Below are 25,034 nucleotides of genomic sequence, written 5' to 3'. Positions count from 1 at the left end.
ATACACGCAGTAAGCTTTCGTAATGTTATATTTCATAAATTGACTTGCCAAGGCTGAATATAAGTTAGTGACTTTGGAACCAAAATTAAAAGTGTTTCATTTTAAAAATTTAACTCTAAATATCATTTCCACTTATTTTGTACAGATATTTCTAAAATTCTATCCTTATGTAAGTTTCAACTTTGTTCAAAATGTCTGAGATAAAACAAGAGGATATTCCTGTGACGTCACAATCACAGCCATTGTACAGCATGTACCCCCAACATAGACCAATACCCCCTTCATCACTGCCCCCCCAACCCCCACCTGTAGCAACGCAATTCCACGAAACCAAACCAGAAGTATCGAATGCAACTTCTGTATCCGGGTTTCCACCAAGACCAAACAGAAGATTTAATACAAACCCTTTTCAGTGAGTATTTGTTTACCTTCTAGTCTTCAAAGTATGTTAACACAGGCATTTTTTGATATGTAACATGTGACCAAATTTATTTGAATAATCAATTGGGTGGGCCTTATTAGAAAAATGTAGACACAAAATTAAACAAAAAAATATTTTTATATATATATATATATGTGCTTTTTTAATATTTATAGGTGCACCTGTATCACAATGGTTCTATTGGCCTATAAATAGTTAAAACTTATCTTCCTTAAACAGTGATCCTTCTGGAAGCTTGAGTACATTAAGTGCAGCCATCACTCAACATCAAACATCAACTGCTTCTCATACATTTGCTGTTTCAACCACAATCGCCACACCTGTTCAACCAATACAAAGACAAACTACTGGTATCACACAGGTAAACTAGTTTCTTTCGAGACAAAGAAATTTGTAAATTAATTAAACTTTTTATGGCACCTGGTTGCACATTTTTAGATTTATGTTGTATTTTACATTTCCAAATTTTCGTAATGAAAATTATCTTTTTTTTCAATTTTTTTTGTAAAGAAAAATACCTTTACCGGTCAAATTTTTAAAATATTTTTTTATTCAAAATTTATATTTTTCAAATTTTATAGGTTCTTGCTGCCAACTTGGTAAGTCATGGCCAACCACCCCTTTCACAATCCCCACAAACAGCAAGTCAACTGCAGGCACAGCAACATCAGTTCCAAAAATTAAAGGTACTTATTCCAACATGCTAATGCTAACTATGTAGAACTAGTGCATATAAAGTCCCATGTCATAATAAAAAAAAGGATGTATATATATACACAATAAATTTAAGGACCTGGTGCTACGAAAAAGTTCTGGCTGGTCTTGATTTTTGGCTATTCTGTTTTCCTAGCACCAGATCCTTACTGTCTTTTTTACACAAGAATCGGCAAACTCTCTAAGCACCCGATCAGGGTCAGATTCTTGGAACTTATTACAATTGAATTTCAGGTTAAACTTTTCAGTACACCATTCCTTTATGAAACTTAAACCTCAGTATTATACACCTCTTACCAGATAATGTAGATTGTTAAATGTTTTTAAAGGTTGAAGATGCTTTGTCTTATTTGGATCAAGTTAAATTTCAGTTTGGGAACCAACCACAAGTCTACACGGATTTCCTTGATATAATGAAGGAATTTAAATCACAAAGGTGATCATAAAATTAAACCGCAGATGTTTTTGTACTTGTGGTCTTTATCTCTGTCTAATGCAAAACCACATTTTTTGGCTACAATTGTATTTTTAAGAAATTGATTTGTCACATTACCTCAATCCATACATTTTTCTATAAAAACAGAAATTTTCTCTCTCCTATCTTATATATTTTTCTTCACTGACGAATAAGGTTGATTTATATTTCTTAGCATTGACACACCAGGAGTTATAGCAAGGGTGTCTCACTTGTTTAACGGCCATCCTGATCTGATCGTTGGTTTCAACACCTTTCTACCACCTGGCTACAAAATTGAGGTAAAAAAAATAACTAAAAGTGTGAACTTTAACTGTTTATGACAAGCAGTAATACCTAAACAGTAGATTAGGTTTATTATATTAACGTTTTTATACCAGAGGTGCCAAAAAGTCTATATTATATTAAACATTATGCCTGACAGCAGAAGTAAGATAATAGCTTTATTATCTGTCACCAAACCAACCACCATGCTAATTTGCAATAGGTATAATTATGTATATATATATATATTTATGTGTTCCACATTTCGTTCTATCTTTAGTCAAGATTATAACCACACAGGTATCAGCGAATGATCAAGTTAGCGTTACCGGGCCGAACATGATCGCTCAAACCATTCATCCACTAGGAGTGCTAGAGCCCGGTCAACAATCATCAACAACGATACAAGTAAGTTATCAATAGTTTGTAACATAATATAGCTTAAAATTAGAAAAAAAAGGTAACAGCCCGGCACGAATGACAATTGTGGCCGAATGACTTTGTGTACTTGGGTAAGACACTTAACTAAAATCGTTCCAGTCAAGTGGTCACTAATGGTATGTCCAAATTGTCGGACATACATAAAACAAAAAATAAAAGAAAACCTATCGACTGTCGTTGCATGCCACACAAGGGTGTTTCATATACATTCAACAAACCTTAAAATCAGAAAACTTGAAGGTAAAAGCTTTATCATCTGGTCAAGTCCATGCGGTAGTACTGTGTTAGGGTAATGAGCCAACGAGTTAGGGTAATGAGCATGAATGTTAGGGTAATGAGCCAACCCCGGTTTAACTCATCTGTACTTTGGTGTAGAAGCCATATGCAATATATGGGTGAAGTCTTTGATGATTTTGAAATTATGCCAGATTTGGCCCAGTTTACCCCAAAGTTATCTATAAATAACTGTTGCAATATTTTCCTGCTAAAGGAACAACTCTAAAAGCTAAAGCTACTGCAAACTTTAACAACATCTTAATAAGTTTCTTCACTTTACTCAATCTTGCCCCCCTGTACAGGTACACACCCCGCATGGTAAATTTGCAACCACCTTACCCCAACTACCAGCCCATCGTGCGTCACCAGGACCCAACCACGCACAGCTTCCTGTAGCCCCCCAACCCCCGTTCTCTGCCCCACAACGAACCCCAGCCCCACCCACCTCATCAGCCCCAGGTAAATTGAGACGTTGCCATTTAGCAGAAATATAAATATTTGATTATACAACTAGTTGGGCTTGATTTTTGTCTCTTACATTTTCATAGCACCGGATCCTTACTGTATTTCTTTACACAAGATTCATTTAACTCTATGAGCACCATATTAGGGGCAGATTTTGGAAAGTTGTTACAGTTAGAACTGGTAATATATATAAAAAAAAGGTTTTAATGCATACGCTGATCACATATGTTACTGTAAAAGCAGTGCTAATGTGGTATAATAGCCAAAACTATACTATGATCCATAGATGGTAAAATACTTTGATAAAAAGTCAATAAATTCCTGCTTAACACCTTATACTATATTACTGCCGTTCCTCAAGGCATCCTGCATGGATACGCTACCGCCAAATTTCCATTGTATGTATAGAGGTAGTACCTATGACTTTACCTTGTTCATTAACATGTTAAAACTCCCACAATCCAGGTGTCAATACCAACACAGCAGCAAGCCAAAACATCCCAAGTTCTGCTGTCAGTTCCCAACAACAACAGCAACAACAACAAACAACAAATGCTGCTGGTCAACCTGTTGAATTTAACCATGCAATCAACTATGTGAACAAAATCAAGGTAAATTCAAACTTTTTGACAATTAAACTCTTCAATACATATTATATATATTAAAGTAAAAAGGGCAAATCCCTAAAACTCATCGGGCCACACATTGTAGGTGTAGAAACATATCCAATATCTTTGGAGACTTCATTATTACCGTATACAAATATAGCATAACACACAACACAAAATACAATGTGGGTAAAGGCAATAGGCACTGTCCAGCCTAATTCTTATGTCCCATTACGTGCCAGGCTGTAGGACCCCAACCGCATGGAATAGAATAACGTATATGACTAACATCAAAACAAAAATGTTTCAGAATCGCTTCCAAGGCCAGCCAGATATATACAAAGCTTTCCTTGAGATATTGCACAAATATCAGAAGGAACAACGTAATGTTAAAGACTCGAATGGTTCTTATGTTCCTCTATTATCAGAGTCTGAAGTCTATGCACAGGTTGGTGAAATATTTGTACTTGTTGCAGTAAGTCATATAATTTTTTAAGCATATCAATTTTTGAAATATAAGGGTTCCTAAAGAAAAATGTTCTTCTTTTTTAATTTGTTAAATTTTTTTATCTCTAATAATTTGTTGGAAACGTTCACAGCAAAATACCTTGCCGCTGAATTATTATTTTTTCTGTTAATGTTTTTCCCTACTTTACCTTGGAATTTACCCTAAAAGGGTTATTCCGACAGGTTTTATTACTTTTACTATTTGTTTTCATTTCAGGTTGCTCGTTTGTTCCAAAATGATTCCGATCTTCTTCGTGAGTTTGGTCAGTTCCTCCCGGATGCGGGAGGAGCAGTGGGAGCGGTGATGCCACAATCCTTGACTCATGTGGGTAATATCTTGGTATTTGTTGGTAATAGAAAAGCTGGTAAAATGTTTTTATCTTGAACAAAAGCATTAGTAAATACTAAATATCTTGCTAAAGTCTTGATCAAAGTTTTTATCCTCTGTTTACCTAGGAATAAAGTTTGTCAAAAGTGTTTTAAAAAGGGTTAAGAACCTTTGCTCTGGTGTTACAAGTGGCAGCCTAGGGGGGTTTCAGGGCCCGACCTCCTTTAAAGAGTTTTTAATTCAAATTTTTTTTTTTGGAAAACTTCTTCCTTTTTTCTTGGTGATACACTTAGTATTCCCATCCATTTTAACCTTTCTTTGACATACCAGGCTGCAAGTCAATCGTCTGGCATCCCCTCCCCATCAACTAAGGTGGATGGAATAATGAATGACCATGGTTCCACTGTAAAGAAACCACCACAGTCGACATCATCATCGAAACCTCATCGGAGCGGTCACCAGAGTAGCAAACGACCGAGTCAAACCAACACCCATAGTCAGGGTAGCAAGGTAGGGTTTGATGGGTGAGGTCAAAGACGACCTGGGGTTTAGACCAGAAAAAAAAATGGTGTTTGATTTCTGTGTATTCTGTTATACATGTGTAAGGTCCTACGTTATTGGAGTTTTTGATTAATATGTATTTTATCTATTTGGGGTCCTGCAAAATGGCGCTCCATGGGGCTTGAGATTTAGGCCGGGATTGGCCCATTATCCTGACACCCTGGATGCTACAACCCATTAGTGATCATTGGATTGCAGCAATGTCTATTATTATTTGTTTTGCCCAAGGACACATATACATATCAGTATCGCTATTAGAATTGAGTGTTCATTGCACATTACTATTTGTTTACAACACTAAGTACTACAATGCTAAAGAAACTGAAGTTTTCTATTTAATTTTTACACTGATGTAAATCAATATATTTAAACTTAAAACATTTGCTTTCAGCGGCCCAAAAGTTGTTCATTAAAAGATGTGAGTTTAGCTGAAGCGTCAAAACATGGAACACTTGGTGAATTTGCTTTTTTTGATAAGGTTTGTTTAAATATAAATCTTGTAATATATTTTCTAAATTGGTGGTATTACTTTTAAACTTAACGCTAATATTTTATATTGTTTTATGATATTTTATCTGCATCGTAAAATTATGAGTATAACCCCATATCCCATAATGGAAGACTATCTTCCAAGGTTAAACTGTATGTTATGTAAATACTGTAAAAACACTGAAAAATAAAAGCTCATAAAATCGCAACTTGTTTTTCTCGTTCATATACCAGAGTATACATTTACTTTCCATAACTTTGTTTTTCTGTGTAAAATAGTAAAAAATACCAATACTTTTTTAAGATTAGATTCAAATTTTTGCCTTAAAATTGAATAATATTTGAGCTAAATGTAGGGTGGGGAAGATGGGACACCTTTAATACATAATATCCAAATAGCCTGATCGTGATTTAAGGAATTAACATAGGTCTGTGAAAGTCGTGAGGATACGGTTTTATAATTCATTGAATGTTCTTTGTTTACTACCAAATGGAAAGAGAAAACTAAAAGAAAAGGTGTCCCATCTTCCCCCACCCTACTATATATGTATTAAACATTGAGATGTATGATTGTATGAAATCGTTGAGCATTAAACAAGGTATTTATCACAGGTTAGGAGAGCATTAAGAAGCAGCGATGCATATGAAAACTTCCTCAGATGTTTGTTGCTTTATAATAATGAAGTCGTTGGGAGAGCTGAGATTGTTCAGCTTGTGCAACCTTTTCTAATGTAAGTTAAGAAAATTTGTTTTGCTTTGTTTGTACATGCCCTAAAGCCCCCCTTTAATAAATTTTGTAATCTTTTTTTTTAAATAAGAATAACCATATATTATTTATAATAAAAGATAAAAATATTTGCTAAACTTTTTAAAATCTGTTGCGAACCCTTAGGTCGTTTAAACAATTCGGTGGTTTGATGCTACCCAGTATAAAACTACTGCGCCTGGTTTAGGTTTAGTTTATTTAAGGATTTTGCTTCAAATTTTACGAGTATTTGAATGAGGTCTTCACATAAAACCAATTAGTCTGAGATTTAACAATGCAATTTTCGTTGTGGATATTTTGGTTCAAGTTTACATTCTACATAAAACTTGTGCCGCAGGAAATTCCCAGAGCTTTTTAAGTGGTTTAAAGAATTCCTGGGTTGCAAGGATAATCCTTCTATTGAGATGGGGGATGAAATATCCTCCCCACAACCAATCAAGGAAAAACATGAAGGAATTGCCATGGAGATAGGTTTGTATGTCAAGATATTCCTAAATCTAAAAAAGAATTTGTATGTATGACTTCTGTTTTCTACCAATTTAAAAATATTTAATTACCAAATTGTATATTTAGCTGTTTTGGGTATATTAAAACACCGAATATATATTTAATAAAATTTGATTTTTGTTTGCAATATTTGTGTTTAACTATTTACTCTTCCTATGCCCATTGCTGTATATATACAAGGTAGGGTAGGGGAAGATTGGACCTTTTTCATTCTGTTTTCTTATTCCATTTAATAGTAAACAAAGAACATTCAAAAAATTATTAAACCATATTCTCACGACTCATATAAACTGTTGTTAATTGTTTAAAACACAATCAGGATATTTGGATATTATGTGCTAAATGTGTTCTGTCTTTCTCCACCCTGGTATATATAAATGCACATTTTTCCCTTTTATTAATTAAAAAATAATATAACACAATGTCATTTATGCATCTCCCTATAGACTACACCACCCTGAAGAGACTTGGTTCAAGTTATAGAGCTCTACCGTCAAGTTTCCAACAACCAACATGTACTGGACGTGATGATTTATGTCATGAGGTGTTGAACGACACGTGGGTCTCATTCCCTTCATGGAGCGAAGACTCACAGTTTGTTACATCTAAGAAAACTCCATTTGAGGAACATATATATAGATGTGAAGATGAGAGATATGAGGTGATGTCTTGTAGTTTTTACCATAGCTAAACTCAGACTCACAACAACATGTAGCTCAGTTTATTTCACCCTTATATCTTCACCACAAACTGTAGTTACGTATGTTTAGGGAATAGCAACACTTTACGGTTTACGCATAGCAGCATGAATTTGTAACAAGTACAAAGGGAATTTAACATGAAGCAGCTGATACTAAATTGGGAAATGTAAATTATGAAATAATTTGAGAAGCCAAAAAACATTTTAAATTCCAACCCAAGGAAGATCTTTTTACTGATCATCTTTTAATCTTCCACAGCTAGATGTTGTGATCGAGACGAACCTTGGAGCGATCCGATGCCTGGAAGGAATCAATAAGAAGTTATCCCGAATGTCGGAGGAGGATAAAGCGAAGTTTCATCTTGATAATTATCTTGGAGGAACGTCAGAGGTTTGTGATAAGACATTTGTGTATCCAATTAAATAGCAGCATCACATAAGAATTAAATCTATTTTGTTGCTGTACCCTCTATGTTTTTATTGTTATAAGTAAATGATAAATTTATGGACGAAATTCTTAAAAAAAACTGTTTTCAATTCTGTTTATTTTACGTAAAACCCAAACAAACTAGAAGTAAATTAAAAAAACTACTCATTTTTATACAGAAGCAGGTGTTGGTGAAAATTGTTGCAATTTGACTAAATTTTTATAATTTTATTTCCACATAATACAGGTGACACAGCGCAAAGCTATCCACAGAATATACGGAGATAAAGCACCCGATGTTATTGAAGGGTTGAAGAAAAACCCAGCAGTTGCTGTTCCTCTGGTGCTTAAAAGGTAAATGAATTATCAATGTTTGTTTATGGTTGTGAAGTGGGGGAAACTGTAAGATAAGATATTGGCGTGAAACAGCACAGAGGACTTCTTGTATATATAAGTTAATCGCCTCATAATAACATTACCAAAAAAAACTTTGTTACTGAATAGCTTGTGTAAATGTTTAATATTAAAATACCACTAGTAACAAACTAGTAACAAAGAAAAAAAGAGAATGAACTGTGGTGGTGAACGGAAACAAAAAATATATTTGTTTTAAAAATTTAAAAAAATTAAGTTAAATATAGTTTAAATTAAATTGAAACATTTCAGGCTTATAATAAAAGATAAAAAAAACGAAATTGTAGTAGTACACCATGTACTTTTTTTAAAAATTTAAACTAATTTTGAGTTGAAACATTCCAGACTTAAAATGAAAGATGAATGAAATTGTGGTAGTAAAGTTAAGTAAACCTAAATTATTTTTTAAAAAATGTATAAAAGTTCACTTAAATTTGAGTTAAAACATCCCAGGCTTAAAATGAAAGACGATGAATGGAGAGAAGCTCAACATTCGTTCAACAAAGTTTGGAGGAATCAGAACGAGAAATATTATCTTAAGTCACTCGATCACCAAGGAATTACATTCAAAGCAAACGACACAAGATTTCTCAGATGGAAAAGTTTAATAAATGAAATTGAAACTTTGTATGATGAGGTGGGTGGTGTGTGGTGGTGTAGTGTAGTTTTATTTTGGAGAAATTCTAGGGTAATATTGCTAAAAAGGTGTTACGCAGCCTATGCTTGTGGTTGTTAAACATAGGGAACCTTAATGATTAATGTTTAGAAAAATAAAATACATTCATTACATTAATGTTGAAACAATGCACATTTGACTAGCAAATACAATTATTTTAAGAGTTTTATTTACAAGGTTCCAATTTATATTGAATATTTGGAAAATCAGTTATTCATTACATTGATGATGAAACAATGCACATTATTGCAGAGACAAGAAGCAGTTGAAGCGGGTGGAGCCACCATAGCAAGTGGACCTCACATAACATTGAAATATGAAGATAAATCAATAATGGATGACGCTGCTTCACTTATTATTCATCATGTTAAAAGACAAACTGGTAGGTTTTTGTTTTTTGCTGGAATATAACAACCATGTAACCTGGCCTATATTCAGAAGCCCTAGTTTTATGTTCTTTACGGACGTTTTATTTTTTTATGGACATTTTTATGTTTGTTACATTCATTATTTACTTTTAAAGGCATCCATAAAGATGACAAACAGAAAGTAAAGCAAGTAATGTACCAAGTCCTTCCTGATCTTTATTTTGCTCCACGAGGAAACCAACCTAGTGATGATGATGATGATGGTAGGTGGTTCATAAAATAAAGGAAAAACTAATGTGTTTTGTACAAGGTGTTTGAAAAGTCACTGTACGCTGTTCTAATATTTTTAAGTCAAAGTCCTGTATATCAGGCATACTGCAGGGTGTTCAGCAAGTCAGTGTGCACTTACAATTTTATTAACAGACATATTTCAGTATAGAATCCAGAGGGTAAATATGAATGACAGTTTTTAAACACATCAATCAGTAAATACAAAAAAAAATTGAAACAGTGCACAAACATCCTATATTTACACTGTGCAACTGTAGTTCCAGGGTTCTGTTCTACATTGGCGGGGTCCTACATGGTAACATGCCATGGCACCTGAGATATAGGCCAGAGTTAGCCGATTACCCAAGCACCCAAGAAATACATCTTATTAATGGAGGCGATAATTGTTTATTTATAGATATTTATACTCTGTAGTATGAGCAGCAAACCTGCGGTGGCTTTTTTATGAGAATTTGAAAGTGTTTTACTTATTTTTAACAAATTTTTAGAGTTAATATTGTAAAAAGTTTGCATTTTTAGTTAAACAACCATGGAGTTTTAACTGGTTTTATTCTACAGAGGACATGGACAGCGAAGACACGAAAGAGAAAAACGCGGAAAAAAGTCCAAAGAAGTCTCTCGGTGGATACTTAAGTGATGATGCAGGGGTGGGTTTGAATGAAATCTTTTGTGTTTTGTTCATTAATGGTGAACTGAGGCACACTTGGTTCTGCAGTTCTGCTATCAGGCATATTTTCAATGGCCCATCTGGTGTAAAAAAAAAAAAAAATTATTGTTATTTTTTTCTTACCAGATAAGCCGTTGAAAATAATTTAAGTTACAATGGTAAACGGTTGCATGTACTTCCCCCCCAAAAAATGTTGCTTTTGGATGTACAGTAAAGCAGTCTGGGTGTTGGGTATTGGGTCAAATCTGACCCAAGTCCCAGGTTCTCAAGAACCTCAGTCGTATAGAATAGAAGGCTCATCAACTGTTAATATACATTTGTATGGTTTATCAGGGATTAAACTTATATAACATTCTGGCTTCAACTTTTTTGACATAATTTAAGTTTTTGTGCAATATTGTAACATTAACGTAATAACATTCCCTACTGTTTATTACAGGAAGGAAATTATCATTTGTTTTTCGGGAATTCAAACTTTTATCTCTTTATTCGATTCCACCACATATTATGTGAACGGTTGCTCAAAATATCAAGGTATAACTAAGTCATATTAATAAGTGGTTTTGTAGTGTATAAAAGTAGTACTGTGGCATTAGAGTGGATACATTTTAAACAATTAACAACAGTCTATGGAAGTCTTGAGGATACAGTTTTTAATTCTTTAAATGTTTTATAATCACTACCAATCTTTAGGAAAAAATAGAAATAAAAAGGTGGATCTTACCCCACCCCACTATATTTATTTACTAATGGATTGTAGTTGTGTCTGTCATGTTTACTGTCGAAATATAACATGCGTGTCTACGTGTCTTCTTATACACCAGTCACACATGTTGTATTCATACACCTCATGCTCACTGTCAAGTAATAACATGGGTGACCTCATATCCTCCTACTATTTCAGGCGAGCAGATATTTTGTCTGAAGAAGAAATAAAAGAAAAGAAAGAAAGGAAAGGAGAGATGGTCGCTGACATGCTGAGGCTGCGACAACTAAGTGAGTGACTTGCCATTAATTGTCAATGGTTTTAAATGGATTTATGATGTTTTGATATAAAAAACTAATAACTTTTTTTTTAATCTATGGTATTTTTAATATACCTTTAGCCTTACCCATTTTTTCTGAAGATCTTTACTTTTAAATTTTAATACGCACGATAGCAAAATCTTGTATATAAGTGAAACATATTATTGTTCCAGTAATATTTAACATTTCCTCTGTTCATTCTACAGATGACATTAATGTAGAAGATTATTATCCTGCTTTCCTGGATATGGTTCGTAACTTGTTGGATGGAAACATGGAATGTTCGCAATATGAAGACACATTAAGGGAGATGTTCACCATTCATGCTTACACTGCTTTCACCATGGATAAACTGGTGCAGAATATTGGAAAACTGGTGCGTTGTTTTGTGTGTTTATTATTTTTGTGATGTATTCACCAACCAGGCACATATGGTTTATTCATACACCTCATGCTCATTGTCGATTTATAATAGGGGGGTCTTCTTATATTCGTAACACATGTTATACCTTATACTCCTAACGCATTCGAGGGTGTCTTTTTTTTATTATTCTCCTAAAATACTGCTATAATCACTATAGAAATAATGTCACCAATCACCATCTCAATATACTAACATGAATAATATAATTTATATACCCATATTATAGTAGTGTATTGGTATATCATACTCAATTTATAACATGGGTGTCTACTTATGCAGTATATTTCCTCATGTTCATAGTGAACATTTAAACATTGAAAAAAAAAAGATTTTACCCCCTAAACTAAATGCCAATGAATTGGTATCTCCCCAACAAAACTAACCCCAACCAACCCCCAGCTTCAACATATTGTCCAAGATGAGGTTTGCGTTCAACTTCTTGATTTGTTCCATAAAGAAGAGCTAAACTCCGCCACCGGAGGGCCTCTCGTGTCACAGCCTCGTAGATCGAACATAGAAGCAGCATATCAACGTAAAGCTGAGCATTTTGCTGCTGGTGAAAACTGCTACAAAGTTACTGTGTTTCAGGTGGACTTGATGAATTATGTTGCATTATGGTTTTAATGACTGTAGTTACTTACTTACCTTATAATAAGTATTAGTAGCAAAAAGTAATCACCCGTAAAGCTACATACAGGGTAGCTCTAAGCTGACACGAGGTTTATGAAACAGAACACACTTCTTATAAGGACTGTCGTTGCCCTGCTAATATGCCACGTGAGGATAAATGAGTAAAATTCATTCATATACAACGAACTTTACACCTTAGTATACCTTCTTATCCCACAGTAGAACTCCTTACATTTAGTTTGATGGACACAAGGTGTATGAAACAGAACACGCTTGTTATAAGGATTGCCATGCGAGGCTAGATGATTTATTCATTCATTTATTTACAACTACTCTTACAGCCAAGTTAACATTTCCTTCCCGCAGAAGCAATCCCAGCTTCAAGTAGGAGTTGAGTTGCTCGATACAGATGAGGAGATTCCCATTGATGTGATGGAGGTAACGAAGTGGAGCGAGTACCTTGAACATTACGCTGCTGGTGATGATGTGGATGTCACTTCACAGATGAAGGAACGACTTAATGAGAAGCCAGTGTTTTTGCAGAGGTAAGAATTTACTTTTAGAGTGTAGGCACAGCCAGAAATAATGTGGTATAGATGCAGCCAGAGGGGTACGTTATGTTATGTGGTATAGGAACGCAATGTATGAAGCGAGTACCAGAGTGGTTAAATTTTACCTATTTGTTATAGTTGGCACCGAGAGAAAAAAACAGTTTTGAATAATAATAAAGGGGTAACATTAGTGTGTCCTAGGGTGACATGTCATTCTAAATTTAAAACCGAGGTAAAATCATGTGCTTTAGCACCCTCATTCATGCCAGCTTTACCTTGCATTGTTGTATATAGGTGTCTATTTAAACGAGCAGTCCAAAAGGATTTCTATATTACATTTGCCACATTAGTCATAAAAGTTCCCTATATTGGAAATCTATGTAACTACACTAAAAAAAAATAAAATCTATTAAAGAAATTGATTTTTTCCAGGAATGCAAACTTATTGCGAAGAGCAACTAAAAATGAACCAGATGAAAATAATTTGTTTATTACAAGTGGATTGGAATACAAGGTGGCTCCTGGTTCATATAAAACTACATTCACACCTGGAACTGGAGATATTATGTATAGGCATTCATGTTTTAGTAATGCTAGAAAGGTAGGTTTTTTTTGGCTGTGCTTAGAGGGTGGGGGTTAGGGTGTCTGCTTAAGGGGTAGGTGTTTTTGTGTCGCTAGAGTTTTGAAAATGTGTATTTCCAAGTTTTTAATCTGCAGTGAGTTGCTGAAAATATGAAGAGTATGTTTCATGGTGTTTTCAATAGGTTTCAGCAGTACCCATTTGTTTTAGTTGAGGGACAGTACCAGAGTCCGGAGGTATTTTGTTTGAAAGCCTGTTTAAGTTAATATAATACTTACCGGAAGTTTTTTGACATTTTAAAACATACATACAATTTCTGTTTAAGTTGTGATTATATTGTGTACCCAGATACAATCACGGATTTGTGTGAATCTTCACAAGAAATTTAATGATTGGCTTGTGAGATGGGAGCATGAGAACGTATCACGGGATATGGGAAGGCAGACAAACAACTGGTTGATGGGAAAAGTGCCAGGTATGGAATGGTTACTTGTTTAATGGTTGTAGGTGTGAAATAAGTGTAGGGATTTGGAAAATGACTTTGCCACAGGTTAAAGTATTTAAGTTTTTGTTCTATTGTATGTGGGTAGAAGTTTAAAAAAGGGGTGGGGCAAAATGCAGTGAAATTTCAGGCTACATTGAATGTAGGGTAGAGTTGGCCCATTACATCCATAATGTGAATGTTACAGAACTATTGGCAGCAGTTGTTATGGATTTTATTTTTAAGGCAACTTTGGCTACCTACTTAAACATAGGGGTATATTTTTGTTTTCAAATTATGTTAATAAATTTTGATCTATTTTTTTAGGCTTATCACCACAAAACACAATCATGGAAGTTGTAACTTGTGGACAGCTGAAAAAGAATCTTTATAAAGAAGAAGTGAGGGAATCAACCTTGTAACATAGATTTGTATATCATATTGCCAACACAGAGCTATTGCTATGTAACCTTGTACAATTCCTCTCGTAATGTAGCTGCTGTCCATATTTTCTTGGACGACTCTGTTTTTCAAATAAAATGCCTAAGACGGATTAAAAATACCTAAAAAGTACATGGTCTCTACTTCTTGTATATGTGATGCACGATTTGTGGAAGCAGCAACAAACAGAAAGGAACAGACTTTAATACACGTGGTGAACACGTGGATAAAGTCTTGGCCTATATAACCACGTTTTGACCTACTTTAAAAACAAGTGCTTCTTTTTTTGTCATCTGCTGCTAAGCACGAGTTTGAAATGTGCATACCAGAGTACAGTCCGCCAGTTTAGTATACACAGATTGCAACTAACGCTATTGGATATATTTAAAACGCTTTATACAGTATGATATTTAACTGTTGTGAAAAGTGCATAAGTGCCTCGTAGGTCAAAGGAAATTAAGATAGTAATTTATGGAACAGGGTATTATTAATCGAATGATGCATTAATAAATGTAATTATCGCCGGCAAATGCTTGCCCTTTAATTATTAAACTGTATGAGATGGTTTATTTATCCATTTTTGTCAAATTGTTGTTTAAATTAATGCGATGCTCCGTACAGTTCTAAAAGAAACGTATTCTGATGACTTCGTACCCACATGGAACATGGGACCTGTTTTCTCAGGATAGGGAAAGAACCGATATTCAGCGACGTGCATTTAAAAAAACGAATGTTTTGATTACGCGCGGAAGCTCAGTGTCAAATTATATATCTGTAACACGATTTCTGATACCAATCAAAAGTAAACGAAGTGTTGTCGTACAGTTTGAGTACGAAGCACGTAGGGTCAGGTAGTACTACTTTAAGAATTTATTGACTGCAACAGATAAAGTTAAAGTTTTTTTCATTGTCTGAATATTCGTACATTATAGTGTTAATTTTCTGATGATTATGTTTTTACAATATTCTATACCGACGTGTTATAGCATAGAAATATACTACAGGCCCTTTTGGCTCAAGTATTGAGCTTTTTTATGACAGTAATTTAGTATTTATATGTTAGCTTTAACTTGTTTTGTTTAACAGACTTTTGAGTCACATATAATTTAGGTTCTACACTGTTGGAAGTCACTGCCATGGCTACAACACATAAAATAAATTCGAATGGTGATGAACCAAAACAAAAAATGTCAAGACTTGATGTTAAAATGGAATCGGGAAGTGGGCCAACTACTCAATTCGAATCAAGTGATCCTAATAAAAATAAATCATGTGACGAAGCATTCACATTGGGCAAAGTGTTCTGCGAAGGCAAAACTAAAGTAGTTTACGAAATCAACACGAAAACTCCGGGTCGTTGCCTAATTGTTTCAAAGGACATAATAACTGCTGGTGATGGGGCAAAACGAAACGTCATGGAGGGAAAAGCTGAATTATCCAGTGCCACAAACGCAGCTGTGATGCAAATGCTCAATGATTTTGGTCTAAAGACTGCATTTATTAAAGGGGTAAGATGTTAATATAGCTATGGTCTATGGATTTTCAAACCATGTTAAATTGTATAAAGTTTAATTTTGCAGTAACAAACATATTTTCTGTTTTACTTTTTTCATTAAAAATTTTACTGCGTGAAATAGATCTTTTGGAAACTGTTTCTTTTGTGGTTTAAATGACCAATTTTTTTGGAACCGTAGGTAAAAGCTTAGCTTTATCACTTCATGATTATACTCCAGGTGAACAAGAAATCCTTCTTGGCTTGGAAATGTGACATGATCCCGATTGAATGGGTAGCACGACGTGTAGCGACCGGTTCATTTATTCGACGTCATGTTGGTGTAAAGGAAGGCTACAGGTTCTCACCTCCAAAGCTTGAAACATTCTATAAGGATGATGAAAATCATGACCCACAGTGGAGCAGAGAGGTATTAACACAGTAGTTAGACAGTCTGATTCTATAAGCGGTTAGGGCTTGAAGGCCTGCCGCTGCTACCGTTGTGGGCATATGTGTCTTTTTGCAAAGGCATAGACAAACTTTTTGTAATAGCCTATTGGCTAAAGTATACCCACAGTGGAGCAGAGAGGTGCTGGGCATAGACTTACTTTTTTTGTAATCTTTCTAAAAACCAAAATGCATTCCTGAAGGTCCAATTGTAATTGATAAATCATCATTTGGCAATATTCATAGGCACCTTATCATTTTAATTTTGAAATCTGAGGTGACATAAAGACATTGTTAAAATGGGTTACGTTTATATTTTAAAACATACAGAACTTTAATGAGTTTTAGGTTAAAAATGGGGCTCTAGATGTTATGATTTTTTGATGTCACCATTGTTTTATATTAGATATTTGTAATAAAACTTTATACTTGCAGGTTTTAGAAGAAGCCAAGTTGAAATGTGGAAAAATTGTTGTGACACCAGACTTGATTGATATTATGGAGAAAATGACGATCACAATATTTGAAGTGTTGGAGAAAGCATGGAAATCAAAGGTATTTTGTGGTGTCCTATTGTACATATGCAATCTGTTAATTACTCTATTCTTGTATGGTTAATATAGAGAAGTTAATGTAGTACACACCAAAGACAAAATCTAGTTTTTTTTTTACGCTAAGTATGTAGCAAAGTACATGTATATAAAGTAAGTGTAGCGGCCATTGGTGTATCCATCAATCCATGTTACAAGGAATGTGTGTCTGGTTTACAAGAAGTGTCCCATGACTCCCATCAGTCCCGTGTTATTATAACTAAACAGTGAGCATAAGGTAATAAACTATGCTATGTTTGTTCGGTGTACAGTGTTAAGGTGTATGAATACACCATGTAAAGCAGTAAAGCAAACACCATGTTATGACTTCCACACCCTAGGTGCATTTATGCATACATCAGCCATCTAAAAACATCTCTGCATACATAATACATACCCAATACCCATTACCTTTATTTATATTTATTTAGAATGTGAGTTTGATTGACATGAAGATAGAGTTCGGGGTTCGACAAGATACGAATGAGATCGTTCTTGCCGATGTCATTGATAATGACTCATGGAGAATTTGGCCGAGTGGAGACAAACGGTTGATGAAAGATAAGCAGGTATGTGGTGGTTATTGTTATTATTATTGTGTAATGGAGTATTACAGATAGTTCCTTTTTAAACAATTGGATTATTTGCGTTCTAGCTACTGGCACAAAGTAATCTTTAATGAGAAGAAGTTGTTAAATATTTAAATGTTAGTATTGGTGTTAGTTCACACTTAGATCCTTTGGATCTGTTTGCAGAAACAAAGTTTGTACATTTTTACACACGCGCTGATAAGCTATTAAAATTTACAACTCATCTGGGCTTATAGGATTATACATGGCGAAATAAATAGCCATATTTGTACAGCATTAAAGCTTATGCTTGTAAATCTGATGAGTGAATGATTATATAGGTGTATAGGAACTTGAAAGAAGTTACAAACGGTGACATGCAGAATTTAAAGGAAAACTACACCTGGGTGTCTAACCAGTTAACTGCTATTTCCGAGGCTCTAAATGAGGATAAAAACTCTGTCAGGGTGGCAGTGTGCATGGGGTCTCCTAAGGATATGGCTCACTGCAATAAGATAAAGGCAGGATGCACAGAGCTGGGAGTACGATGCACATTACATGTTTCCTCTGCTCATAAATCAACTACAGAAACCTTGAAAATGCTTGCTAAGATTGAGGATGAGGCCAGTGTCACACCAACAGTGCTGGTAGCTGTAGCAGGGAGAAGCAACGGTCTTGGGCCAGTGATCAGTGGAAATACAGTGCTGCCAGTCATAAATTGCCCTCCACCATCTGAACAGTGGGGGAGGTCGGACATTTGGTCATCACTGCGGCTTCCCTCAGGTTTAGGTTGCGCAACACTGCTGGACCCACAAGCAGCAGCGACCTGTGCTTCTCAGATACTTGCCCAACATACTCCATTGGTTTGGTCTCGTCTCAGAGTGAAGCAAATGCAGTATTGGATAGATTTGAAACAGGCCAACGATGGCCTCAATTAACTTTACATCAAAGTAGGCAGACTTTTTGCATGTGATGTATTTGATTCTTGCAAACAAGACACATTGTCCCGAAAAATTTGATTACTCATGTTTTGCCCTTCCTGCCATGCTAATTCTACCATAACTGTACCATTCATGTTTTCAAGAAGCTTGTCTTAAGATATCTTCTAATGCCAAATAGTATTTCCACTTATGCAATAACTTTTCCTGCCAACTGTAACAACATCTGTAATGATCTGCATACAATGCCATACATTCACATTTCAAACTCAAAGCGCTTGTATTTGGATCTGTAAATGATTCTGTGTATGTGAGATCACAAGGTTGTAAATACAACGAATTGAAAGCAAGGTGTACACGAGTCCGCACCAGCTCGCTGAAGAATATACATCTGATTTGAACCAAGGCACATTGGTGGTACATGCAAATGAGCAGTTGTTCGCTTATGACATCACAAATTGAATTATTCTCTTAATTCCAGACAATTAAAAATTTTAAATGAATGATTAATTAACACAATGTACAATATGGTACTGTGGGGTAAGATGGAACATCTTTAGAACATAATATCCAAATATCCCTGTTAACAATGCCCTATGGGAGTTGTGAAGATACAGTTTTATAATTCCTTGAATGTTCTCAGTTCCACACCAAATGGGACAAAAAATATAAAAAAAAGACGTCCCATCTTTCCCCACCCTACATATATATTGGTGGTATGCCATACTGGTGTCAAATTGTAATGTAAGATCACTGTAAAAGTTTTTCCAAGTTCAGTTACCTAATGAATCATACAAAGGTACTTAAGTGCAGGGGTAAATATACAAAATGTCAGTAATTATGTCCACAAATATTCTTTTCAAAGTTGTTATGATTGCAGCCGATACATGGGCACACTTACACTCAGTAATCAATGGTAAATCTAGGTTAAGCATAATAGATACAGCACTTGGATAATAATAGGGAGATTAAATAGACTCTGTTCCTGTGGTGATGAAGGTTTTCTTGTCTGGATTCCAAATTGTTCGAAATTGTTCCACTATCGGGAACTCATCCTAGAAAATATGGGTTAACAAAAACAGGGTCATTAGTTGGAAAAAATGAAATAATGGTCACTTTGCAGCATTTTGACACCAGCCTTGCCTTTTCATATGTGAATATATTTAATTTATTATATTTTTATGCATTCAGACAAGTTGTAGCACAAATTGTTTTATTTCATACACCTCGTGCCATTTACTGGATTGAATTAAGAAACGATAATTTTTTTGCATTAAGAACAAATGCAAAAATGATTCAGCAGTAAGTCTTGAACCCAGGCTCTCTAATAAAGAGGCACAACCCAACCACTGGCACCATGTAAATACTTTCCTATCAATTATGAAAACTTACAAAGTCTCCATCCTCCCTTGGTACCGAGATGTTCATTTCCGATGATTTTGCCGTCACTATCTCACAATTCAAGCATTCATTGCTTAGATAAACAATACAGCCATCTGTTTTATCAATGCTTACTGTTGGCATCTGTCCCTGGCACTGTGGAAAGCATGATGATTATTTTACTAAAGGGACAACATGCACGAAATACAATTACCAAATGAGCTGTATCCGATTCACATTATGTGTAACAGCTGTATTTACAATTTTCTATTTGTAAAGCCGTTGAGGTATTCATTGTAGCATAGGCCCAATAACTGGCATATGGTTTATAGTCAAACAATGAATTAATTATAAGCCTCAGCAATAAAACATAACCGTACAAGTTACAACACAATATGACTAACCTGAACTTTAACACTTTGACAGTTGATCACCTCAACTCCTGACACAACAGATGTGAATACCAACCCCACCTTTTTGCAACTATCTGTAAAAGTAGGGATTTTGTGTGGCAACGATCGATTTTACAGTCTTTAACTTTTTTAACCAGGAAATATTTAGAATATTTATTTCAAAAAAGTTGGCCATCCAATTTTTGAAACTAGATTTCAAATAATTTAAAAAAAATGTTTTTCTTTTAATAATTTACTTATATATATTTAAAAAATGAAGGGAAATGTCGCAGTCCCGAACTCCCCCTGGTTGTGCCACCAGCCAAGACAATGTACGATACCCCTACAGTAGCTTTGGGTAGGCCTAGCAGCATTTTTTCAAGCATTTAACATACCAAGAACAATTGAGTTGACTTTTTCATTAATGGTCAATACACTGTTGTTGCAGCGATACACATATACTGTATGAAACATTTCAACATTTTCAATCTTAAGATCGGCCGCATTTTCTTGGTTTTCCTTGAAAATAATATTTTTAATTAGACATAGTGGGGAGCAATAACAGTCGTTATAACATGGGTGTTCTATTCGCACACATCGTTTCCACTTACAAGTTATCACATTTACTTTGTGGGTACCTATTTTGTAATTATTTTTACAGTTTATTTTTGTTTGTTAATGTATCAAATATAAACACATGGTATTAGATTACCAATGTAACAATTTCTGTATTAATCAACACTAAACCAGTAGATACCAAAAGCACAAACTAAATACCAATCTCTTACCACAACCCATTTCTTTCCCTCCAGTCGTAAAACTGGTGGTTTCTTTGCAGCAGCGGGCTTCGCTTTGGTCACTGGTTTATAACCAGAGTTGGATGCCTTGTAAGGTACTGGGGCGTGGTGTTTTCGCAACTCAGGGTTTTTGTGTGTCTTCATGTCATTGGTAACCTTCTTTAAACCTGTGATTGTATTATGCTTATTTGAAGGCTTGATATGCAAAACAGCATTGTTTACATTAATATGATAAATTCAATTTTAATTTTAGATTACATATTTTTTTACATTGATGATAAAAATTTAGATTACATATTTTTTACATTGATATCAAAAATTTATTTAAGCTAAAATGTAAAAATATTACAGAACACCATGCACAAATTTGCATTCTATGCTTTCACGCACACACATCATAAAATCTAATTTAGAGACATTTAGTCTTGTTTACTATCTTATATTTAAATGTAGAAGCAACTAAGCAAGTTATGATTTCATGCTGTGTAAAAACATGCAATGTCCATTCACCACTTGTGATGGCAGTTCCTTTGTTCAAATCATTCAATACTTGTGCCATGGCACTAGGTGCCGGTGCAGCTGCTGGGGTAGCAGCTAACGCAGAAGGAGCGGGTGGTGGTGGTGGCGGTGGGGGTCCTCCTGCAGATGGAGGAGGAACTGTTGCTGGGGCTGCATCAGCTGTTGAAGTCTCAGTAGCAGGACTTCCCTGTATTACATAAACAGTGTTCCTGTTTTGTTTTCTAAACTTTTGCGTGGAAAAGAGGGGGAAGGGGAGGAGGGAACCACTGAGAAAATTTGATGGAAAATAGTGGAAAAAACTAGAGAAAAATGTTGGAAAACACTAAGAAGTGATAACATGCAAGGGGTGCAAGCAGAGAAAGATGCATAAAGATGAAGAGATTAATCTTACATCCAGTGATGCCGGTGCCCTTTGAGTTAATCTCGGCAAACAAGGCCAGAGGAGCTGCATCAGCTTTGGAAACATCCAGGACACCAGGTATGGAAGGAGGAGGAGGTGGTGGAGGGATGGATTGGAGTAAAGGAGGATCATCGTTGGCATCAGAAGAGTCAGGAGAAGAGTCGGATAGTTTTTTCAAGTAACCCGGTTTAGGAGGAAGTTGAGGTTTAGAAGAGAGAAGAGTTTCGCAAGACGGAACATTCTGTGTGGTGGAGTTTTAATATAGCAAGGTATGTAAGAAAGTATTTTGGGGAAAGGGTGAAGAGCTAAAGCATGGGTTGCCAGGTTGGTTTTGGCATATAATCTTAACTATATAGAATAGAATGTACATTTCTACTGTGTTACATCTTTAGGCATGAACATAAATTTTAAGGTTTAATACACACTAGCAAATAATACCATGGTTGTCCTTACTCCTATTTACACAACACATATCACATATTGATAGGAAACTACATTTTGTTATGTTTGTGACAAATATGTTTCATTCAAACTCACCGACGCATTCCAACTTGGTCCAGTGGTGTGATACTCATGAATATAATCATGCAAACCATCAAAAACATTTACGAATGCATTCACCCAGTTTTTATGCTCGGTAGCTTTGTCCCTGTTAAGAAAATAGAAAACAATCATTTACAAACTCAAAATTTATAAAGATAAGTTGTGATAGAGATGCATGACATTACATTTTTATTTTTCTATATTTTTAAATTTTGATAAAAATTAAATTTGTTTTTAATTCAATAAAAATTGACTCATCTTTGGCAAATGCTCACCCTCTATATAATGTATTAATGTATAATATAAACTGTAAACACAATACAAAATGACCAATAATAGTATTATTTAATACAAACCAACCCTGTTTTAGTTTCCGTCAAGACTTTATTGGTGTAAAATTTAACTGACTCCTTTGATTCCTTGACAAACTTTTTCGGCGCTTTTGGATAACCAATCCAACCGAATACAGACACTCCCTCACATGCAGCCAACATGTGATTCTTCTGGTCAGATTTACGCGACAACTTTGACTTTAAATCATTCATTGCACCCATCTTGGTACTCATGTTTTTAGCCAGTGCCATGATCACGGAATCATTCTGTAAAGGTTGGTAAAAGTTATGTAAATGTATACATATATATACCTATATATATGGTAACATATAAGCAGGCATAAGGTGTGTGAAACAAAACATCTGTTTTTCAATGACTGTTTCGACTAGAAAGAATAAAAAGTTACATTCAATTAAAAGATAAATAATATAGGCCTGTATGGGGATTTTTGTTTACCTTCAAGAAACCCACTTTAAATATTTATGCACTAATATTCTTAAAAGCCATGCAGTGGTAATGGTTGTAGTACAAATTCATAGCATAATTTGTGCTTTACACTTTGATACATAGTCCTTTGTATTGTTCCCTATGATCAGAAGTGCATACTATTAAAAAAATGATATACAAACTTACAGCTGGGGGTCCATATTTTGAAACTATGAGTAAAAACTTCTTCATTTCACCACAGATTTCTTTGAACAGTTTCGCCTAAGAGCAAACAATTTATTGTTTTTGCAACGTGGTGAAAATTGAACGTTAACAATCGTTGGGCTACTCCGCTAATTAAATAGACCTTTAATGACTCATCTGGTATCAAAAAGGCATGGTAAATTCACGCTATTTACATTATTCTGGCAGAAATATCAAAATATTGGCGTATTTGGTTATATTAAGTATAGGCTAGTTAAAACCGGTGGCCTTTTTATTTAAAGTATCCCTATTAGGATAAAAATTGTTCCACAGTTTTAACTTTTTTTTATGAGAACAATGGTCTGTTACATGTAGTTATGCCAGATCACATGACTTTGTTACATATTCTAAAAATCCAGTAGCCGCTTGGTGACATTTTTTACAACTAAGTTTACTGAACAGTATTTCACCAGTTGCAAGACACCCAAAAACCCAAAGTGTAACGAATTCATTTGTTTGTTATTCGAATTAACTTATAGTTTCCAGAACCTCTGGTCTTAAAATGCTATTTCTATTATAAAATACAGGTTTATATTTACCTGTTGATCAGCCATATCCCCAGCACCAAGCACTGCAGATGCAGCCAGGTATGGATCAACATATTCGGTCACGAATTCATCATAAGCCTCAATAAACTTGGCTGTAAAATGTAATTAAGGAAAGGGTTAAGTGATCATTAGAAAATGGTGCATACACAAGGCAAGAACTGAAGGTCTGAAGAACAATTATATTAGGTGCCAAAATGGACTGTGGTCAGCTTATTACCCTATAAGTTACAAAAATGCAAGACTTAAGTAACTTTCATGTTTCAATTCATTTCACAAACACAATACTAAACAAATAAACTCATCACAAAAAATAAACGCTTTTCTTAAATTATTATCTATTACCACACATAAAGCCTATAATAGGTTATACTAAATAATCACTCATGATACCAAAAATTAGGTTACACCTGTTGATAAAGAAAACACAGTTTACCTTGTTGTTGCTGTGCATCACCTGAACCACCTGTATTGCTTTCCAGTTTCTTAACAACAGTTTCCAATCTTGAAACTAGACTTGCCAACTCAGCAGTAGCCATAATGATAATATGCTTGTAAAATACACTAAATACGTTCCTGCTAAAACGTGTATAATATTAAAACTTGCACTGTGGGTCTAGGAGTCTGTCACTGTTTAAGGAACAGAAACATCTAAACGTAACGCTTTAAAACGACAACTGTCGTATTCAGCTGTTCCCACCAAAATAAAATATTTTAACTGTGGGAAAAAGGCATAACTCACACGTGATTAACATAGTCCCAAACTCTGGTGAATTTTTATTTAACGCTTGAGGTACGTGAGCAACTGCAGCCACACCTGTTCTTTTAGGTTCTTTCGATTTCCTTGTCTTCATAACATTCAAGCGTGAAAATTTGCGAT

At 34.8% G+C, this 25,034-nt stretch overlaps 3 protein-coding genes across 5 annotated transcripts; 2 read left to right on the top strand and 1 right to left on the bottom strand.

Annotated features, from left to right (window-relative positions):
- The first annotated feature begins 125 nt into the window (after positions 1–125).
- LOC149740613 (paired amphipathic helix protein Sin3a-like) lies at positions 126–14,651 on the top strand. Of its 2 annotated transcripts, none has more exons than XM_089872660.1 (29): positions 126–412; positions 662–803; positions 1,024–1,128; positions 1,486–1,592; positions 1,807–1,912; positions 2,196–2,303; positions 2,915–3,071; positions 3,543–3,688; positions 3,996–4,133; positions 4,410–4,517; positions 4,851–5,030; positions 5,473–5,559; positions 6,183–6,301; positions 6,674–6,807; positions 7,290–7,504; positions 7,803–7,934; positions 8,218–8,324; positions 8,838–9,021; positions 9,313–9,442; positions 9,584–9,691; positions 10,278–10,366; positions 10,826–10,920; positions 11,291–11,382; positions 11,619–11,788; positions 12,236–12,424; positions 12,836–13,011; positions 13,450–13,618; positions 13,946–14,072; positions 14,406–14,651. In XM_089872660.1, the coding sequence occupies exons 1-29, from the start codon at positions 192–194 to the stop codon at positions 14,498–14,500; spliced, it is 3,936 nt and encodes a 1,311-aa protein (XP_089728786.1). In that variant the 5' UTR covers positions 126–191; the 3' UTR covers positions 14,501–14,651. The 2 variants fall into 2 exon arrangements, with proteins under 2 accessions (XP_089728786.1, XP_089728785.1); XM_089872659.1 differs by having other exon boundaries at positions 12,833–13,011.
- Positions 14,652–15,588: 937 nt separating this feature from the next.
- LOC149740612 (bifunctional phosphoribosylaminoimidazole carboxylase/phosphoribosylaminoimidazole succinocarboxamide synthetase-like) lies at positions 15,589–18,909 on the top strand. Its single transcript, XM_089872670.1, has 5 exons — positions 15,589–16,027; positions 16,253–16,441; positions 16,894–17,013; positions 17,480–17,617; positions 17,959–18,909. The coding sequence occupies exons 1-5, from the start codon at positions 15,656–15,658 to the stop codon at positions 18,553–18,555; spliced, it is 1,416 nt and encodes a 471-aa protein (XP_089728796.1). The 5' UTR covers positions 15,589–15,655; the 3' UTR covers positions 18,556–18,909.
- LOC149740611 (adenylyl cyclase-associated protein 1-like) lies at positions 18,817–24,782 on the bottom strand. Of its 2 annotated transcripts, none has more exons than XM_089872665.1 (11): positions 24,591–24,782; positions 24,149–24,249; positions 23,553–23,627; positions 22,947–23,185; positions 22,581–22,692; positions 22,035–22,284; positions 21,116–21,291; positions 20,723–20,846; positions 20,340–20,422; positions 19,948–20,091; positions 18,817–19,610 (listed from the first exon to the last, which is right to left on the bottom strand). In XM_089872665.1, exons 1-11 carry the CDS (start codon positions 24,691–24,693, stop codon positions 19,524–19,526), a joined length of 1,494 nt encoding a protein of 497 aa, XP_089728791.1. In that variant the 5' UTR covers positions 24,694–24,782; the 3' UTR covers positions 18,817–19,523. The 2 variants fall into 2 exon arrangements, with proteins under 2 accessions (XP_089728791.1, XP_089728792.1); XM_089872666.1 differs by lacking the exon at positions 22,035–22,284 and adding an exon at positions 21,635–21,830 and having other exon boundaries at positions 24,591–24,780.
- Between the last annotated feature and the right edge of the window lie 252 nt (positions 24,783–25,034).

The sequence above is a fragment of the Ciona robusta genome, chromosome 2, assembly GCF_009617815.1.
Source record: "Ciona robusta chromosome 2, ASM961781v2".
NCBI classification, from domain to species: domain Eukaryota; kingdom Metazoa; phylum Chordata; class Ascidiacea; order Phlebobranchia; family Cionidae; genus Ciona; species Ciona robusta.
The sequence above is the reverse complement of the archived record's forward strand: the minus strand, read 5'-3'. Positions and strand labels throughout refer to the sequence as shown.

Excerpts from the sequence above, each read along its gene's own strand:
- LOC149740612 (XM_089872670.1), top strand. The coding sequence starts at position 15,656 with ATGGCTACAACACATAAAATAAATTCGAATGGTGATGAACCAAAACAA. Across the intron at positions 16,028-16,252 it reads AGACTGCATTTATTAAAGGG|GTGAACAAGAAATCCTTCTT; the intron begins GTAAGATGTTAA and ends ATTATACTCCAG. Across the intron at positions 16,442-16,893 it reads ACCCACAGTGGAGCAGAGAG|GTTTTAGAAGAAGCCAAGTT; the intron begins GTATTAACACAG and ends TTATACTTGCAG.
- LOC149740613 (XM_089872659.1), top strand. The coding sequence starts at position 192 with ATGTCTGAGATAAAACAAGAGGATATTCCTGTGACGTCACAATCACAG. Across the intron at positions 3,072-3,542 it reads ACCCACCTCATCAGCCCCAG|GTGTCAATACCAACACAGCA; the intron begins GTAAATTGAGAC and ends CCCACAATCCAG. Across the intron at positions 11,789-12,235 it reads TGCAGAATATTGGAAAACTG|CTTCAACATATTGTCCAAGA; the intron begins GTGCGTTGTTTT and ends ACCAACCCCCAG.
- LOC149740611 (XM_089872665.1), bottom strand. The coding sequence starts at position 24,693 with ATGGCTACTGCTGAGTTGGCAAGTCTAGTTTCAAGATTGGAAACTGTT. Across the intron at positions 24,250-24,590 it reads TGATGCACAGCAACAACAAG|CCAAGTTTATTGAGGCTTAT; the intron begins GTAAACTGTGTT and ends TACATTTTACAG. Across the intron at positions 20,092-20,339 it reads GTCAAAGTGTTAAAGTTCAG|TGCCAGGGACAGATGCCAAC; the intron begins GTTAGTCATATT and ends TGCTTTCCACAG.